At 34.3% G+C, this 21,525-nt stretch overlaps 1 protein-coding gene and 1 long non-coding RNA gene across 2 annotated transcripts in view; both read right to left on the bottom strand.

Moving 5' to 3' along the window:
* LOC112454707 overlaps positions 1–21,525 on the bottom strand; it is a 218,199-nt gene that overhangs the window by 170,344 nt on the left and 26,330 nt on the right. The gene's annotated exons all lie outside the window — the stretch shown is intronic.
* LOC112454700 lies at positions 17,822–21,079 on the bottom strand. Its single transcript, XM_025016232.1, has 2 exons — positions 21,002–21,079; positions 17,822–18,856 (listed from the first exon to the last, which is right to left on the bottom strand). Exons 1-2 carry the CDS (start codon positions 21,008–21,010, stop codon positions 18,545–18,547), a joined length of 321 nt encoding a protein of 106 aa, XP_024872000.1. The 5' UTR covers positions 21,011–21,079; the 3' UTR covers positions 17,822–18,544.

Raw genomic sequence — 21,525 nt, 5'->3', positions numbered from 1 at the left:
CAGTGGCTTGTAACTCTTACCAGCAAAACATGTCTCAACACGCTTGAAATGTTCCTGTAATAATATCACATTTGCCGATCAGAGTGTTGAACAAGAACGCACGAAAGACTCAGAGTTTTCATGCAAGGAGAAGTTTTTTAAGAAAGAAAAAAAAAATAAAAACTTTTTAACATAATTCAGCTTCTCCTTCGTCGTATAAATTTTCTTACGATGTCTCGTATCAACCCTCTTCCACTTCTATACCTCCAAAATGTATACAGATCCGAACGACCATTGATCTACTTCCAGAAGAGAACTGTATGATTTTGAGGCCGTTCGATCTGTCTCGAGAGTCGCGCGCTTAGTCGAGGACGATTCAGGACGAACGAACGAAGGTCGTTACCGACGCGGAAAGAACCCTGATCCATCACGCTGCTACACGAACGACGGAAATCGATCGATCTCGGGACGGAAGCCGCGGCACGAAGACTGAGGAGAAACCAACGGTGGATCCGATCGTTACGACACCGCGCGCGCGTATCGCCGAGGCACGCGAGCCACCTCGGGGAATCGATATTTTCAAAAGTTCGCGTACTGAGGTAGTCTGAGGGTAGTATGTCCTATCTTACGACATTATATAGGTATAATAACATTTCGTGACACTTCAGTGTTTGAAATGGAGCGCTATATCATTTTATTACGGAGATTGCGGGAACGAGACCTACCCAACTGCTATCAAATCACATTTTACACTTGCTTTATATGTAATTATTATGTGCTCAGTTTAAACGGTTAAAATTTACGTTCCTTAAATTTAAAACTTAACATTTCGAGCACTCCGCGTCATGGATAGCGCGGATCGACAAAGTGCAGGGCTAGGTCGCCCGCGCGGTCGACGTGTCAATGATTAGTTTCCCTTCATCTCGTCTGAGCGGAGAGGATGAAAACATTATCGCGGCCAAAGCGTTCGCTAAACTTGCGCGCATGAGGTAAACGCGAAAGTTCGCCGAGGACGAGAGCGTCGGTGAGGATTTGCAGACGGGTACTCGGTAAAGCCATCGTAAATACACGTCTCGTTGCTAATTAGCGCCGGTTTCGACTACTCGCGGTAAATTATATCGTGCACAACAAGGTGGATAACTACCCGGTCAGGAAACAACGGCGAATCTCCGCGCCGAAAAACTAACGAGGTAACGCGCAGAGATGTTTCTTCCGACGTGCGTAGATTCTCGCGGGATTAAATAATGACATTTTGTGGTCTATGTGTTCGATTGCGTAATCGTAAAGAAAAAAACAATAAATATTTTAATTTAAATAAGGACACAAAAGAAAAAATAAATACTCTTTTGCGACGTTGCTATAAATTGCAATTATAATGTACAAAATATTGTACGTTTAAATAAAATAAATGCATTTATGCAAAGTGGAAAAATTACTGTCAAATCCTCAAGAATTTCTATATAGTATTCAAAACGAGCGAGAAAAAGTTGGGAAACATCGGTCCAGAGATCATCTGTTTTCGAGTTATAAGACGTTTCCTCTAGTCAAATTTTACTTATAGCGAATATGTTCGATATGTTCGCCGTCCATTTCAATATACACTTGAGCACGTTTCTTCAAAGAATTTTCCACACGTTCCCAGACGCCTCTCATATTTCTTGACAACAGTTCTGAATCCGCTGTTGCGATTTTTGCAATATACCGAATTGTACTGTATACCATATTCTTTAAGTGGCCTCAGAAATGTCCCGTAAAATCTTTATACATACATATACAATGTTCTCCATGAAGATATACTTGAAAATATATTAAAATAAATAAAAGAAACATATTGAACATTATTATAAACAGAAGTATCACAGAAAATGTTTTACAGCTCAGAAACAAATGATTTTCAAAGCACTAAAGGCTTTTTCGTTTGTCATATTAAAATTTCTCTGCACAACTTGTAGATATTATAATTGAAAACGAAGATAATTACGAGACAACGCTATCATTGATGAGTAAGAAACTGATGTTTAACGTGAGCGTGTTATTTTTCTCTTATCCTCCATCCGTGTGCGGAATAATTGTCATATGCAGTGAATATTACGAGTACAGACTACAGAGCGATGACTCGCGTGAACCGCCAGCCTCCTTGCTTGCACGATAGTCGACGCTTTTCGTGGATTTCTCACCACCGGATTATCCCGTTATTACTCGCGGCACGCATTGTACACGCGGGATTCGTTTGCGAGCGGATCGGTAATTTCTCGCGGGGCAAGTCAGCGAATAATTAAGCCTTCCATTTCAATGCGAACATACCAAATGTAAATGTACTACAGAAATACAGAATAGAATTAAAAGGATATATCGTCATCATTAGATTTTATTTAAAAATATAAACAAATCATATCGAGTTACGACGAAAATTTTGATCTCCGTATTACGCACCAAAAACGTATTAAAAATTTTTGTATTCAGACCCCAGTGGTTAAACAAGATTATATATATATATATATAGAAAGAGAGAGAGAGAGAGAGAGAGAGAGAGAGATGCTTCAAACAGAATTTTTGTGATTTTTAAAAAAATTCGTGAAAATATTCTGCCCCTATCGCGACGCTCCAGACAGACAGCTTAATGGAAGGTACTACCGATAATAATCTTAATGATAATCGCGTAAGCGAAAAGAAGTATGAGTATCACTTATACGAGCGTACACCAGTGCTGTGTGGGAGCAAGCATAAGAGCGAACAAGAAAAAAAAAGTGAAGAATGGAAAGAGGGCACTCGGGAGAAAGAGAGCGTATTACTGACAGTCTTATCAAGAACCGCAGTGTGCACGAATATTACATTCGTCGAGGAACGCGGGCCCACGGTAATCCTGGCAGCACGGACTTACTCGTTTCGGCATCTCGCGCAGGTGAAATGATATCCCGGATTTTTCTGGGCCACATATATATTAACTCACGCGATCCCACGGGATCGCCGGCGGAGATAATTAAAATATTTATACGAAGGCAAAAGCGCGCCGTTCGTCACAATAAGAATTTGAAAACGATTCGCGAAACGGCATTAGGCGTTCCGTAGCAGCGAGAAGCGAACTAAAATTGTTATGCGGAAGGATTTATTTTGGATGTTACTGAATATCTAAAACGGGGATCTCACAAGTTATGGGCTTATCCACACTTGTATCGAGTTCTTCACAACGATTAATTTCATGCTGATAATATGGATAATTATAAATAAATAAAAATTTTGAAATCACTCAATAAAAAATTCTATAAATGTAATCAGAGCCAAAGATTACGTATATTCTGTATAAGAACAAAAATTTATAAAAATTATCTAAACAAAAAGTGTTTTCTCAACCATTCTTCAACAATTACATGCATAACGAGGACACGATAGAGAGAATTCCTCTATTATTGTATAAAATTTCGCCCCGGAGCGACCTAGTGTTTCAGAATGGCTCTATCCTGAAACAGGCTTTATAGGGATAGCAAGTTTCTCGCTTCCCCGTTAACTTCATCGTCCGTTTAATGCATACGGGTCGCGCACTGGCGCCGACTACGCAGGCGCATCGAGAAATTAATTATTAGGTCCTCTTGGGAAATAATTGCGGAGTTTTGAGCGTTGATTTCGCGGCACCCGCGCGAGCGTATCGAAATCACGATTATTTATCTGCCGTAATTTATAGCGGTTATCGCTTACGATGCAGAGTTTCTGCACAATTTACTGCCGACAATCGTTGCTCCTTTGCTTTTCTCGTTTATCTATAGTATTAAAAAGAGTTTTTTTTAGATTTTGTACATATCTACACGTGATATTTGTTTACGAGATTTTATATTTCGCAAAATAATATTAAATTATATTACAAAAATATGGAAAAATATAATAGAAAAAGTACTTTTTATGCACGTAACATCATTTATCTTAATTCAATTTTTGTATATATTAAATTACAATTTTAAAGATTATATTTATTTAGTAAAATTTATTTAGTAAAATTTATTTAATAAAATTTATTTGGCAAAATTTATTTAGTCAAATTTATTTAATAAATTGCTCTCCATAATAATAACCGCTATAATAAGTGTTATTATTAATACTTCTTGCTGTTTATATTTCTGTAATATATAATTAAATATCTCTTAATTATTTATAAAGTTATGCTAATCAAATCTTTTGTAAATATTAATGTTTTTATCAAGCATCGAGAATTATGAGCTATATTTGTCCTTGTATATATGTGTGTATATGTGAGCTGTTCGAGAACTTCTAAAGTTACTTTTTCAATATAGTCATGATAGAGCAGAAATTTATAATTAAGTATATTTAATTAATATACTTAATTTTTCTTCCTTCCTTAAATTAAATTTATGGATAATAAAGTAAAACTTTTAAGTAAGGTATAAAGGTAAATGTGCCGATGCCAGGATATCATTTTAGTTTTTAAATAAGTATAACGCGAATTAAAATCAAAGATAAAAATATAATACAAAAAAAATATTTTTATCTTTGATTCTTTGATTTTAATTCGCGTTATAACTTATTTAAGGACTAAAATTATAAAAATATCCAGACATAGGTACGTGTCCAGACATTGGTACATTTACCTTATATAGATGTTAAAAATAATATTATTTTTCTTTCATTCTTATTTTTAGTATCTTATTAAAAATAGATTATAAAGCCTATAGATTGTCATTATTCAATTTCAATTTTAATTGAGAGAACATTATAACGTGATCATCGCGGTAACCGATCGTTATCTTTAATAAAAATACTCGTATATTTATGATTATAAACTCCAACGAGTCTCTCGAATCAGATATTGTTTATTAATAACGGCCAGGAGAATAAGCTTGAAAAAATTGAGGAAAGGTTGGCCTCTCTCAACGAGAGAGGAGAAAACTTATACGAAAGCGAGCGGACAGAGAGGATACCTAACGAGAATGCTCCAAACATAACCGAGAAGACGAGAAAGGAGTCAAGAGAAAGTGAAATAAACGCGTTTACCAGAGGAGCCAACTACACTGACAGCATCCTTGCTGTTTCCCCGCTCGACGGCGCATCACCGCTGGCAGGAAACGTTGTGCAACAGCTGCAAAAGGAAACAACGTGGCCGTTTTCCACCTCGGCGACATGCGCTCGCTCGTAGAATTAAAAGCAATTTGCTAACATTGCAATGGCGTTGCGTTGGCCAGAGTAAATGAATAGCTTAGGTGTATGTGTCATAAAGTTATTTTTTTACTATAAATTATGACAATCCATATAAGTTTCATATGTAGACAATTTTTTTATGTTTATGTAGAATGCATATTAGTATAATAATAGCTAGTGTAAGTCTTTTAAACTGAAGATAAAAATAAAGAGATTGATCCAATTCATTAATTTTAGGCAAGATCCTAAAAATTGCAATTAACACTAATATATTTTTTTACTTTCAAGTTTGCGACTGCAAGCGGAATATAATTTAATCTTTTCTATATGCTTGCTAAATCAAACGCTCAAAACTCAACAAAAAACTCAACAATAGTTATTCATTGTCCTAGACACTAGTCGAAAATTTAATCAAACTTCTACAGAATGTTAAAAAAAATGAAACAAAAAATTTAAAAAGCAAAATACAGCAAAAATATGTTAATAAAAATTCTCTTTTTTGCAGAATAATAAATATATAGTTCCTGAAATGTTTTACATTCGAGTAATGGCCATAATGTTTTATATGGCAATATTAATATAATATGACAATGTTATTGCCATTTTAAACTGTTTTGTTATTTTAATGATTTAATATGAGGCTTAATGGTTTAATATGGAGATAATTTGAATACTTCTCTCGATATATCTCCCGATATAAATTTATATCGAGAGATACGCTTAGTATTTGATAGAATGACGTCATTTCACATCCGTACCCCACATTCAAGAGGGATGTTACACGGCGCCTCGCGTGCACGTCGGATACGACGCGTTCCGTTCCGTGACAACGTAACGTATTACTATTTACATAATAGAGAAAGAGAATGAAAACGAAGGGGGATGGAAGGGAGCAGGAGGGAGACAGAAGATGAAGAACGCCGTGTGTGCCTGTCTAACCCGACTAACTCGAGTCTACGGCGTACCGCAGGGAAGAGAGGCCGGAAAGATATAAAACGCCGTCTCCGTCTCTCGTCTCGCGTTCTCCAGGGAATCTTTCGCTCGGGTAGAGTCCGTAAAAAGAAAATGTAAAGGCCGTCGAGCCTATTACAAGGAAGGAACTTCTGCACTTCGCGGTGTGCGCTAAGAAGTTGGGGTACGCGCCTCAAAAGAGGGTAGAGCAGCTTTCTCCCTCGCTAACCGCAAAACGTCCACATGACGTTCAGAATTCCGCCTGTTTCAATTGAAAATTAACGGTGCAAAATATCAACCGTGCAATCTTGCGTTATTTTGTTTATCTAATTTCAATATAGATATTACCTTAATCGGAAATCACAATTTAAATCTGTAATATAGTTACTTTTTTTATATTTGTGAGATTGACGTAGTTAACTAGCATATAATAATAGTGATGAGAGATAGAGAATTTTTCCTGCAAGGAAAGAAATTTAGGACACTACACAAAGATTTCGAAATTGCTACACGTACAATAGTTTCGGTGGAAGAAACAAAACTGCAAAACTGATCAAATGTTTCCTCGGTATATCTCAATTAAAATCCAGTTCTGAGACATCTTGCAATAATGGCAAGTGGCAATGTAATAAGATTCGTAAATGAGAACTATTTGCATTAACTGAGTAAGCACATCGTGCAGAAACGGCATTAAACAATATTAAACGTCAGAGATAGTTACGATAGGGTATTCCCATTGTGTAGTAGTAATAATTAATGTCGTAATACCCGTCACAGAGGGCAAAATCGTTTTATCCTTTATTACGTTGCATCGCGAGCGACATGCGCTTTAAAGGGACTGTCGGTTAATTGTGTACATTTAATAAAGCGAGCAAATACGATACGATTAAACAATTTATTTGCATATTGTCGGAAACGCGCGGTAAACGTATTCGCGTTGAATGGAAGAAACTGTGCGGGATGAATACATATACGCGCCAGTATTCGAAAAACAGTGTCAATATTGATTATTTTTCACCTCGCTATGCAATTTGCCTCGTTCTGTAATGAAGTTATCGAAGTGAGCTTCGTAATATGTCAGAATAATGACTTAATTCGTAATTATATGATTAATTTAACTTATATATATATATATATATATATCTTTTAGAAAGATATTCAATAATTATTTCTGAAAATATTTTCATACGTTAAGTATCAAGATTTTGTATGCTCCATTTTTAATTTCTTAGTACATGTTACTGTTCCCCCAAAATATACGTATTGTCTCGTTAATCTAATTTGTATGACTATTCTACATTATGTTGATTTACCTCGAAATAATTAATCTGGGCAATGTAGTATAATTGCAACATTTCTATTTTGTGTGCAGGTAATTTCAAAGTAGCAGTTTAACGCGTAGTAGTTAAAGGGTTCATGAGACATAGTTACTATTACCAGACTATCTCGAGTGAAAGGGCAAGAATGACGGAGTGTGCGCTTTACGGTAACATGCTAATTTTCTCGTCAAAATGAAAGACGCCTTTCTCACGGTCGCCCCGTTATCATTCCCGCGCAAATTGCACGAGCGCCGGACACGCTTGTAACGTCGAGGGACAGCGGCGGATTATTCAGAATCGGCGATCTGGCTTTCTCCATCGAATTGTCCACTCGATAAACCAAGTGAGCCGCGCGCGGGGTTGCTCAGCACGATGGTACCTAATGTAATCACCATAATGGCCACGCCAGAATCACCCTAGAGCTCTACACCATCGGTAGTAGCATCCCAGACATTCCTGTATCACTGTACGATCTAGATGGTGGAGGGAAACGCGGGACGGGTGAATGGACCGTCGGAGAGAGGGAGATCCTATATATTCTCGAGGTTCCCCGTTACCACACTAACAGGCTTTTAAACAAGGACGGTATATCCGCGTACTATCCTTCATCAGCAATATCGTAAGTGCGGTGATAGAACGACGACGTTCTTGCGAGTTTTTGCCCACGTATAGGAATAGTGAGACATTTTTAAAGTGGACTTTCTCTGAATAATTCTTTTTTGACTGGTTCTTTTTATTTTTAAGTGATTGTTAAATCTCTAGAGATAATCAAATATAGCAATTACACTTTATCCAATTAAATAATACAAATGTATCCCTTGTTTTGATTCTAAATACAATGTGCTTCGTTTTAAGAGTATTCAAATTTTAATTTGAAACTTATAATCGCCAGAGGTTTCAGCGCTTTCGCTATTATACGTGATTGTTTTTATGAGGGACTATAGTGTAAAGCGAAAACACTTATAATTTCTCAACGCTAATCTTTGTAATTTGGTACTATTATCTTGCATTATACTGCTGTACAACAACAGTTTCCTAGCGGAAAGTGCCAAAGTGGCCAGGTTACCGTTTATACGAATACAATAAGCCGTGTTCTCACAACACGTTTAACTCTGAATGTTGCCGTTTGATTCTCATTTTGTGTCTGCGTTTAAACGCGTCCGCCGCATTAGACGAATAAAACGTAGAACTAGACAGCCGCATTTGGCGGAAAATTCCCGGTGCGGATATGGCTCTCTCTTTGTGTTCCGCTGCGCGAATATCGCACGTGTGCCAGTGTCACATACGGGAGCTTGGGATCCATGAAAATGCCAAGCAGCGTGTTTAATGTAGCGATAATAGCGTAATCGGATTCGCCGTGTCGATGTTACGACGACATGCGACACCGCGAATTACGAGAACTAGTATTAGCTCGCATTTTGTGACACCGAAAACCGACTGTTTGCGCCGCTTTTGTTGCGCAACGAAACGCAGGCCAGTGTAGACACGGTTATAATGAACAAACTGCAACATTGCTTTTTATCATCCATGAAAATAATGTATATTAACATTGTAATAAACAAATGCATGAAAGTGTAGCGGGAATGTACCAAAGTGCAAGAAATGTATACACAAAAAATTGCGGTTTAAATTAAAAAAAAAAAACTTAAAGATCTTAATAAATAATTTAATAGATAGATATTTATTGCTTTAATCATCAGTGTTTTTTTCGCGATATATAAAAATGTCTACCTACTTCGTAGAACTGGTAGCGACGTAGAGCTCCCGCAGTAGAGCTTGCCATTTCTACGCGATAACGACAATTTTATTATAGTTTTTACGATGCTGTCCTTGCGACGTGGACGTATCTAATCCACAAGTGCGAGATTCTGTCGCTTATTCCATCGCAAAACCTGAGAGAAAGATCGACTGTACGCGTGCACCTCGAAGTTTATCTCTTTATATCATTTGCACATCAATGCTTTAATGTTTTCAAAAACATTTTAATATGGTTCATCCTTAAATATATTCCAATTTATCAAATAAATTGATTGCAGGTTTTCCATAAGGTAAGCACAAGTGTGCTGTCCACTTTATATGTATATGTTAAAATATTAGGTTGGCCAATAAGTCCGTGCGGTTTTTTACTTATAAATGTTACTTATAAGTAACCGCACGGACTTATTGGCCAACCTAATATATTGTCGTTCTAAGCTATAAGAGAGACACGAATAATGTGTACAAATAACCGCTCAATAAATAAGTTTCGATATAGCGACCTGAACATCTGAATATCATTATACATTTCTCAAATTTCAGTGAAGCAAATGTGTCCTAGAATACTCGGTATAATAATAAACATGAAATACCTTTTGACCATGCTGGATCGTAACGGAGACGACGCTTTTATCGTGACTTTTACGATATCTTATTTTTGACGGTCGGTCCAATAGAAATGTATTTCTAGTACTACGCGATACGTATAAATGTATCTGTTTAGTAAACATAGCGAAAATGTTAAACTGATAAAATGTTAAATTGTCCATTTTATTTATATAGTTATGTTTCAAATTCTCTGCTCTCAACGCGATATAATTAATTCCGCGTAAACAGATAGGTTATTAAAATAATTGGGATAAATACATGATAGCTATTATAGCTTTTCATTTCAATCACCAATCAGGAGAATATCACATTTGCGATATTGATATGTATGTACATATATAGGTATACATATGTATGGATATACTATGTACATATGTATATGTAGGTATGTATGTATGTACGTGAACGTTTCGAAACATATCTGGAATTCCCATATATGCAGAAGGAAGACGATAATTTGTGTATAATATAAGATAATATAAGAACAAATTAAAAGAGAGAAAATTAGCTATTGCGACGAACTTAATTTACAAATTGAATCATGTTTTTTAATTAAAAATCCGAATTAAAATATAACTTGAATATTATACCAAAAATATGACTCGACTACAGTAATTTCTGTTTGCGATCAGCCATGATTGTAATAATATTTTTCTAAAAGCTTCAGAGTGGAAAGCGAGCAGACACTAGAGCGACGCAAATATCACTCCATTATGGCTTATATAGTTAACGACCGTTTTATTACAATTTTTACGGCGTACTTCTTTCTACGCGGTCCAGAACACCGAGTCCCTTTTCCTCATCCCAAGTTCCCGTCGTTGAGCAAATTATGTACGATCTGACAATTGGGATATTCCTTATACTAGAGGTATTTCTTATTAGGTGCTTTAGTTGAAGTTATGCGATGCTGCATATCTTAAAAAAAATCTTAAAGATGAATATTAAATAAATCACATGGAAAAACGCTATTTGAGAATTTGTGATTATATGATTATGTCGAAATCAAAATAATATTCTTCGCAATAATTTTCTGCATTTTATACATTTCCAAATATACGACATTCAAAATTAAAGCAAAAGTCCTGGTAATTAATCCTATCTATATTAATTTTATATTTGTCATCCGATATTAATTTTTGTTCAAAGAAGCTAATTAGTATAATCTGACAAAATGAAATTTTATTTAAAATCTGTTAATTTACAAATTTTTATGACTATAATTAAAAAAAATTAATCTTTAAAATTAAATTATTTTATAAATATATATTTATTTTCTTTAAAAACTTATTTTAAAAATTTGACGTGGTCCAGTAACATTGTCCAAGTTTGTTGAAATAATCTGCATTGCAAAAAGTATCAATATAATATGCATCAAAAGCAAAAAAGAAAAAAAACAAAAGAATGTATTATTCTTTATTCTCCAATTAATTATCAATGTAATACTAATTAGTATCCGTAAAAATTAATGAAAAGATACGATAGAAACAATAGAAAAGATAGAATCGATGATTTTTCTCAAATCTTTTACTACGCGTTTCCAAGCATTTACTGTAGCTCCCAAAATAAGTAATCACGCTCGAGGTAATGACACAATCGATTTCAATTTAATTCAAACAAGATTAATAAAAGTTACCAAATCTGATTCCATTTACCTCATTTACCTATATACATATGTATATGTCGAGAAGTTAACATATGATGTTATACAAAAGTAAATCTTCACATAAAAAAAAAATCAATATATATATACTATTCATTACGTTACCCGGTTATCGGTTCTTAATTCAATCCATTACTACATTGCAACAAGAAAAGAATTTTTTAATGAAATATTTAAATATAGTAAAACTGTAAATAAAGTAAAATATTCAATGGGCTATTTAAATGTGCATTCAAAGCTTTCAGTGGCCATAAAAAGCACTCTGTCCGAGAAGCGAATATAACTTTGGTCTTAATAAAGTTTCCACATCTTCAAAAACAGAGCAGAGATTTATATAAAAAGATATATGACTCACATATCCTCTATATATGATGTACATATGTAAGATTATTTTTACTTTGTATGATACTGCATATACAGGTTAAAATGGAAACGCGTTGTGCGGTCCAATTATGCAGTGTATACGTTATTTCTACGCGCAAAGCTAGTTCCCGGGTTTCGGCAAAGGATGCTGTTACACGGGAAGAGGAAAGAGGACGCAGGTGCGTGGATAGCGAGAGAAGCGAGCTAGTTAGACGCATTAACAGTGCACGGATAACTTTCGCTTAAAGCGCGAGGATCCATTCGTTTGCGCTAAAGTTTCTTCTTTCTGTCGGATCTGCTCGCTTCCGATTTCATAGCAAACGCGAGCTGGATCAACGAAGTCATTCGTCAGAGGACACAACCTGAGCTCTCAGTTGAAGAGTGAAGGCTGAAAAACTTTCTAATTCCCTGTTACACTCGTTATCTACATTTTACAATGCGCAAAGAGGAGATATCGTTACAAATTTGAAAACTCAACGGTCAGACCCGAGTTACGTAAATTTAAAACGTACAAGCTTAAATAAACTTTTAAATGCAGATATAAAAACCATCTTTAACTAAAAAACAATTAATGTTTTACCAAAAAATAAAGAATTGTTTTAAAAATTTTTCTATAAACCATTGCATCGTGATAAATATATTATATCCACTTTCAAGAAGGAAAACAAAAATCATTTTTTAAACAAAAACATTTATATTTAATTGTCGTTGCAAAAGAAAAACGATCTTATCAATTTCTTGGATTAGTTTAATATTATCTTAAAAAAAGAAAGGTGAACGTAAAAAAGATATTTCTATCGAAATTATAATATGATTACTCTGTAAGCGCAATATAAAAAAATAGAATAATAATAAATATGTTTTAAACTTAATTTTAAAAAATGTTGAAAAAAATTTTAAATATTAAAAAATAAAAAGTATTAATAATTTATTATTTGTTTCTTAAATCATACACTAAGAAATATTGATCAGGAAATAAATAAACGTAGCGCGTTTGTGGTAGGTATCCTAATGTATTAAATTTGTTTATCAAAGATGACCTACTTTTCCCTTGGCTTTAAATAGTATTAATTGTTTTGGAATATTCGATCAATATTGTATCATCGCGAACTCTTCAACTTGATATCCAATATGATCGGAATATTACACGATTTGTCGATCCCCAATGGGTCTTGAGAAGTTACGCTTCTCCGAAATGCCCTTTTCGAGGCAACATGCTGAGGAACAATAGCGAACTGCACTCACGCTTTGGCGAAGGCAATCGCCATTGTAACTACGAATCAAATGCAAAGACACTTTACCTCCCTTGTTCCGAGTAACGACGATTCAAGAAGCCCGCCGGGTTTGACGATAGAAAATAGAACCTTCTTTCAGTTCCCTTTCCTGGCCTCTTCAACTTTCTCGGTACTTCAAAGAATCGGTCGTCATAGAAGTTAAAGATGATAAGTATATATTTTTACAACTCAACGACAAAGTTCATTTTTCAAGCGTATTACGTAACATTTATTATGTGAACTATATATAGACAAGATATATAAAGACGTAGTCTAAAGGCTAATATTAGGCTTCCGGGAGACAGAATTTTTACGGGTCATTTTTTTGCTGTATTTGAATGTTATATTATTGTTTATTGTTAAAATGATTGTTCGTTATTTGCAATAAAAAAATTTGTTAAAAAACATGTATAAAAATATAATTATGTCGTACTTTGTGAGGTATGAGGTAGTAAAAAGTGATTATGCAAAGTAATATCAATGTATTTCGAAATAAATGCACAATGAAAGAAGTAATTTTAGCCAAACAAATATAGTGTTTTCGGTATTCTATGAATATCATTGGTGAATACCGGTAAATCTAATAATTTTCAGCCACCGCGTTAGGGGTCACGTCTGTTCCCTCATTCCGGAGTTGCAGCTATTAAAGTATCGAGATAGATAATAATTTTTTTTTTAAATTTGAATACTGTTAAGCCCATAAATACAATAAAATTAGGTTGAATCGCCAGAAACCTAAAATTAGGCTTTCGGTCCCGGAAAAGTTAAACTAAACGATATTGTCCCTTGCGGGCAGATGGGATAACTTTAAAAAGAGAGGAAGAAAAAGGGAAACTAAGAATCAAGATGACAGAAAATCGCTAGTATCATTGAGAAAAATTCCACAAGTTTGTTAGACAGATTAAAGTTTAATTTAATACTCTTTATATAATGATTTTTTAAAAGTTCAACCATCAAATTAGAAAGTGTTTAATTATACTTTACATTTTAATATTTTAAATATCTTTAAATTTACAATCTTTTATTTATCATCATTTTATTGATTAGTTAAGGTAAAATACTTTCTTAATGAATCATATGAATCGCTACTTCAAATTATTTTCAAAATCTGCGCTTATCAATTATCGATCCTTATATAGATTAAATTTTTTTATAGGCTAGAAAGTCGTAACCATGCAAGAGAATAACTCAAAAAAGTTTTAAAGTCACCGATGGTTTTTAAAGAGCGATGATTTACATCATCAAATATCATAGAAATTCTCTCTCGATTTTTTTTCGCAAAAAGCGTTTACAAACGCATGCTTACATGCTAAATGCGCTTAAAACTTACTAACGATATTGCGTGTAAACGTATACAGCACGCGTATTTACCTAGCTACTCCGCATTTTCCATTAATGAATCTCCTCACGTGCTCCGTGTACAACTTAAAATGTTATGACTTCATAGCGACGACTATTTTGCTAAAACGTATCCACCATTTTAAACGTGCAGCTTTAGAGTACTGTGTGTGCTGGGAATATTTTTACTTATTTTACTTTATATCGCATGTACTATAATCATTTAATTAAAAAGATGTTAATAATTAAATTCAAAAAGGCATTACTTTATTCCATTATCGATAGTCTACATGCCACATAAATGTATGTATGCGCAAAAAACTGAGACACAGATTTTCAAACATTTCATTAAAAGAATAATTGTGACAGTATATTTTGACCCTTAAGAGTTTAAACAAAATGTAAATTTTGATTTATTTAACAATTCCACTGTAGTTTAATACAGTATAAAAATATAAGTATAGTATAACAATTCAATTTTAATATAATTTAAAAATTTCAATATATTTTTAGAAAAACTTTGATTCACTGCTCATACAAAGAGTTTCTCGCGTAATCTTCTTTGTAAACTTTTTATTATCAGATAGTAAACTTTATCATAAAAGACAGAAAAAGAGTAAGATATTATAATAAAAGAATTATATATTAAGTAGCTATATCGCGTTGTTACTCAACGAGGAAATGTGCAGTTAGCTTTGTTTCCAGGCAACGATATCAGCGATATTGCATCCGTCCATCGGAACTGTAGCACTACAACATGCCTCTACCGAATCGCAATCCGATACTCTGAAAGCGAGTAGTGCCCTTTTGCTACCATAGTGCCCTTTCGCTATTATGATTTCTTCGACAAATATAATAGACATATCATCCAGCCTTCTCACAAAAAAATTAATTTATTACGTAACTCTATTATTCGTATATAGAAGTAAAAATAATCTATAACTTATAAAATTCATTTGATTACAAAATGATTAATTAAATACATATTTTCCTGATTTTTTCTCTTTCTCTCTCCGTGTGTGCATTATTTATTCTGTTTTATTATGTTCTACATATTCAATTTAACAAATCGAGATGTGAAACTGAAATCATATGATTTCTCATGGGCATCACAATGTTGGCCGGTAATCTTCGGATCTCTATCTGCTTAACAGTGCAATTATCGTGTTTGAATGCGCAATGCATCGTGCGGATTTTGCGTGTATACGTGTGTGGGCGGCTTTAATCGACCAATTTCGCGAGTGCAAGCAGCGTCGGCTGGCGTCGGTCAAAGTTAGGAGCCGGTTAACCCACCTGACCGGGGGGCACTGCTGTTGCACTAGTGTGGTCGGTGTCTTTGACTCGCCTCCGAAACCGTAACCTGTCGGCGCTACCCCTCTAACCGTGCAAACACCATCCTTTTCCGTTAAGATTAGCGGTTGTGGAAGCGAATGCCCAGATTCTCCCCTCCCCCTCCTCTCTCTCTCTCTGTCTCTCTCTCTCTCTCTCTGATTCGCGCATCGCGTGTGTCCCGACCAGAATGGCATGTGTCGGTGTACACGCTACACACACGGACACGAATGTATGAGAACAGGGACACGCGCTTGAAGCAACAACCTGTGTGCGGCGTGAATATTAGATTTCACACTTCGTGAAGATGTCGCGCTATAATAGCACGTAATAGCGCGTGCACGAAGAGGAGATAAAGCCTCACAGAACTGGTTTGGCAATTTTCACCGCGATGCGAGAATTCCGAGATTACACATGCCCGATCGAAATGTAATTGTGGATTGAAGACGCTTTTGTGTGTGGAAGATAGCGTGTGTCGGATGTAGCCGTTTTAAGCGATCTGGGAATAATTCGATGATCTATACTTTATATTGTGTTTAAAGAAAGATATAGTAAAGGTATTTTAGGTCAAATCTATAATTTGTAAGGACTATTTTTAAGGATCTCATAGTTATAATTCACAAATCATAATTTTACATCAGATTCGGAATGTCTGATAAAAAAAATCTAATCGAATTATTTATATCAAAACGTAATTCTTATATCAGTTAATTTTAAATTAATCCCAATCGATAGTTTTCTCGTCTTCTCTAATCGCAGTTTTATCTTAATATATATTAATTAAATTGCAGATTTTATAGATAGACGCGGTTAAGTCAAGTTTTTCGAGTGAGCTGAAATCCTATTATCCTCGCGCTCGACGATCAACATGAGGCGCTGCTGGAATAAGGCGCAGTATCGAAGATACGCGAAGTTCAGCTAATTTTAGTTTAAAGCTACCATAAGCTCGACGACTGCACGTAGAGCCCTGTGTAATCTCGCTGTTAATCGGTTGCGTGTATTAAATCCAAACGCCGACTGGATTAAAGTTCTAACACGTACGAAGGACTGCCATGACTTGGTGCAATTCGCCGACGAAATAATGTCCGGCAAGTACGAAACAGCAGAAGCTAAGAGGTGGCACGCCAATCTTAGAAGAGCGTGACATATTGATTGTATGAGTAAATATTTTCGCTTCTTTTATGCAAAAAAAAAGTAAAAAAAAATAAAAGTTGAGGATAATTCTGTTTAAATAAAGAGATATTTCAAAATCTATAATAAAGATTATTTAGACAAGAAGTAAATATGTTTTCTTATAACGAACAAACAATATTCCATGTTTTTATTCTCTATTAGAGTATTTGAAATCTTCATAACGTATATGATTATAAATATAAATATCTAAGTTGTAATAAACACTTTCATCTCCATCGAAGGTAATTTAAGTTAAATGTATATCTTTTGTTTGAATTTGTGAGTGCTATATTCTCTTATCCTTTTCAATCTTTATTTTAGATTATTCTATATATCGTTTATGCTTCTAAATTTTGTTTGTGGCGTTATCTTTTGAATAAAGTGAACAGTAAATGAAATCGATACAAACGCTATCGGTACCTCTTTTTCACAAGTAATCCGATAACTGCGTACTGACTGCCGATATTACTATTGACCGCTGATATCTTAGAGATTCGCAATTTAAATATATAATATATACGAAAATTATATGTATGTATAATAGTCACAATTGCTATTACCACATAAATCTCAATTTCAATTTATTCATAATATAAAAATTCATGTTTTAGATAGCATTTTCATCTTTACCGACGAATGCTATGTACGCGAAACAATGTAAAGAACAGATTTCCATAAATTCCATAAAATAACCGAAAGATAATCGAATAATTTATTCATTAAAAAAATCAATATTTCATATTGTTATATATTGTTGTTTTTCCCATTATAAAGCAATTTATTGTATTTTATTCTAATATTCTAGAGTAATTGTATTATTATATTTTTGCTAACGTTGTCATCAAACACGTTGTAAATTCAATTTTACAAATTAACGATATTGTTATTAACAAAATGGTTCGGGGCATAAAAGATGAAAAAATAAATTGCGTAATTATATCGACGATGAAGTTTATTTCTTTATTTCTTGCTTCGAATTATTAGGGTGACATTTTTCTATTTGTCCATAGAATTGCTATATGCAAGTGCATAATAGCAATCCTGGGAGGTAATAACGAAGAGAGAGAAGAGAAGAGGAAAGAAAAAAATGTAAATTGCATATTTTCTTCTGCGGCTTCATCCGCGAATCATTTTATCACTCTCATAATTACATTGTTACATAGTAACTTGGAATTATTTACTTTGTAGTAGATAATGCAATAATCGGTGATTATGTATGTACATTTGTTACGATCCTATTATAATAAAATGTAATTATTTCAACAAATTTTTCTTTCGGATTATTTATTATTCATAAATCTTCCAAAGTAATTGGTTTATCTATGTTAATATAGAATGTATTAATTCTTTATTTCGATGATTTGTATTCTCTCAGACCAAAGAAATTTTCTTCATTATTAATATAATGCACATGCACAATGAAATAATCGTTATGAGATCGTAACGTGTACGTGTCCATATAATTTTCAGAAAGATTCTTGCTTTCTTTTTGCAATAAAATTATTAAATATTGGAAATGTGTTTTAATCTTAATAAAAAGACTCGTGCAATTATATGAATTATTCGGATATCAATATTGACGGCAGTCAAATATATTTTAAATGTTATCGAATAAAATAATTACATTTTAGACTGCAATTTTCTTTCTTTTATTTGACATCAACCACTTGCGACAATCTCTTCAAAACGTTATCAGGTATTCGCTTTTCCGCCAGATTCGCCGTCCCGGGAAGTCGTTGAGGTACTTGAGATCTCTCAGCCAGATTATTTCTCGTCGGCAGATTATTCGTCCCCGTGGCGAATAAGCGAGATATTGGAAGTGCCTTTTCGTTTAGATTCTCAGTACCGGGAAACTGCCCGTCGACCACTTCCGCATTATTGTCCAGATGAGAATCATGACTCACGTGGGGTGCATGAGGAGCCGCCAATGCCCCGTAAACGCCAAGGAATAGTACCAGAAACTGCATCAAAAGCATTTGAATGCAATGCGGTTGCATCGGGGTGTGTGTTATACAAGATCTTCATTTGCGCTTAGAAAACAATTGCATAATTATGCTTTCTGTTATTAATCCAAATATTCCGAATAAATATTCCAGAAGCGTCACTCTTGATTTTAACTGCAGTAGGTTCGCGTTGAACACAGAATCCTATTCCTAATATAAATATTAAAATTTCAATGCTTTTTGAATTATAATTGATCTAAAATAAAATGCTTTCAGCGATTTGAATATCTGGAACGAAATTAATTAACAAAAAATCATATTGTTCATTTAAACTAAAAGAGACTTTAATTTAAAAAGCCTAAATTCCGTAATTAATTATCAAGATATTTAATATTTAATGTTGAAAATTTGTAGCTAAAATTCTTTGCAGTAATTTAAAGAATACTTATTAGCGTTATTATTAAATCGATTATAAATTTAATTATGTGAATTAATATTATTCCTTATATATATATATATATATATATATATATATATATATTTATATATATATAATATATATATACCTATATATATAATGTCTAGATTTCAAATTGTTTAGACTGGCCCTCAGTCAACGTCCCGCAAAAAAGCGCGAAGTTCCATCGCCAAAGGATCACGCACGCAAGATTTATTTTTTTAACGTGGCATACACGGGATTTACGCGAAATTAATTCGAAGTCGCCGGAGGATCTGAGCGGAGATAAATCGCTTGGAGATGCCTCGCTTGGCGACGCAGCCGCGAATTTATGACTTTTTATTGCGTCGCGCAAATACACAGAACTGCACGATTTCGCGCGCGGTGCGGTGGAAACCGCCTGGAGATTGAATTCATTGGGGAATCTCGTGAAAATTTAAAGCGGACGACGACGATTTGACGCGACACTCGCAGGTAGGTAGATAGAAATACGTGTGAGATCCTCACACCCTCGCTATTTTACGTAGACGCGATCTCGGGCTCCACTTCACTTGACCCAAATCGCGACCAGGTTGAAAGATAACCCACTTTCTCGCGATTGACTAGAAATTCTTCGAACGAGACAAAGTTATTTTTGTACTGGATAAAAAAGATTTTTCCCCGTTACTGATTGCGAAGACAGATTGCCGAAATAAGGTGTTCGCGTCTCTAAAATCAGTTGTTAATTTGAACACCCAAGGAATCATTTCAAACATAAATTTTTCCACTGTCTATAATTATTTCTTCCAATAAATCGTCACCAGCTAAGCGTCTTTATCGTGACGCAATCTTTCCCAAGAATATTCCAACGTTATTAATTACTAACGATTTATTCGTACATCGTCAATTACCTCCAAGAGTAACTTCGCCTTTGCCTTCAGTAACAGATTCATAATTAAATTTCGATGGCTAAAATTAGGCGAACGGCAAACCCCTGCCCACACAATCACGCTAACCGTTCGCGTAATTTTAGCCACAAAATTCAATTGCAAATCTTCTTGCTAATAGTGAAGCAAAATTATCCGAAAACCAAAATAGTTTGACATTATTTTCCAAGAATATTTCGTTTGGCGATAAAAAGAAACTTCAATAAAAATGTAAATGCTTATATAACTTATCATTTTACGCGCCTATATTTATATTCAGGTTGACTTTTCATTTTTTATTAAAAATCAAGAAGTTATTTTTACTTTCTTCAAATGTCATTTATTCAAGAATTTAAGAGAAAGAGTGAGTCAGTAAAAAAGACATCTTTATATAACGAAAACTTTGAAATACGACAGTAACGAATCTTTCATGACATAATCAGCTGAGCTATCTCAAAAAAGCAATTTAACATTAAAAGTTCTAGCACTATAATCAGAATCAGAGTCAATCGCTTGGTCAATGTAAACTTTTACACTTGTCATACACTTTTTTACATTTCAAGTTTCAAGTCTCGCGTGATTCCCATCGCATGAATCCCTTCACTTCGTCAAATCCCACGTTTCGATCCGAGGAAAGTTATACAATCGGGACTTTGACGAGGAAATTTTTCACTTTTTCCGGATGGAATTACGTGTTCAACCAGCCGACACGGAAAACCGACGTCACTCGCGGAAAACATGTGCACGCGTTCGTTTTTTTTCTTTATATTTCTTATCGCGGAATTTCTGATTTCCTCTTACCTCGATCATGTTCACTCGATGCGCAGCGCCCAACTATTCTCGAGAATGGCACGATGACACTTTTATATAGGTATATACGTGTATATGCGTGTGAGCACCGGTCTTACCGCATGGTGGAATCGACGTTTTATTTTCGTGAGTCAAACGATCGTGATCCCCGAGGCAAGATATATATTTCTTTTAGATTTATTTTTTTTCTTTTCTTTCTGCTAAAGTTATTACTCTCAACAGCCGTCAACCTCTGCTTGCATCCGCAATGGCGTAGACATGAACTCTTTCAGAATTTTTTTATTAAAATGAAAAATGATCATGAAGAATATATTGGCGAGTTTCGATCGTAGAAAATTCAAAAAAAACTTTTTTCTTTTTATGTAACGTCATATATATCTAATATTTTTCTAGTGTAATATCGGGACTATAATAGATCTTTTAACATGTGTTAATGCTTCGAAAGATCTTTCGTATATTTTTAGATAGATTAATCATGATCCAATATCTAAAAACTGGTTTCATCGCTATCATGA

This window comes from Temnothorax curvispinosus, unplaced genomic scaffold, assembly GCF_003070985.1.
Source record: "Temnothorax curvispinosus isolate PA1 unplaced genomic scaffold, ASM307098v1 QBEX01000525.1, whole genome shotgun sequence".
NCBI classification, from domain to species: Eukaryota; Metazoa; Arthropoda; class Insecta; order Hymenoptera; family Formicidae; genus Temnothorax; species Temnothorax curvispinosus.
This window is presented reverse-complemented; position numbering and strand designations above follow the sequence as displayed.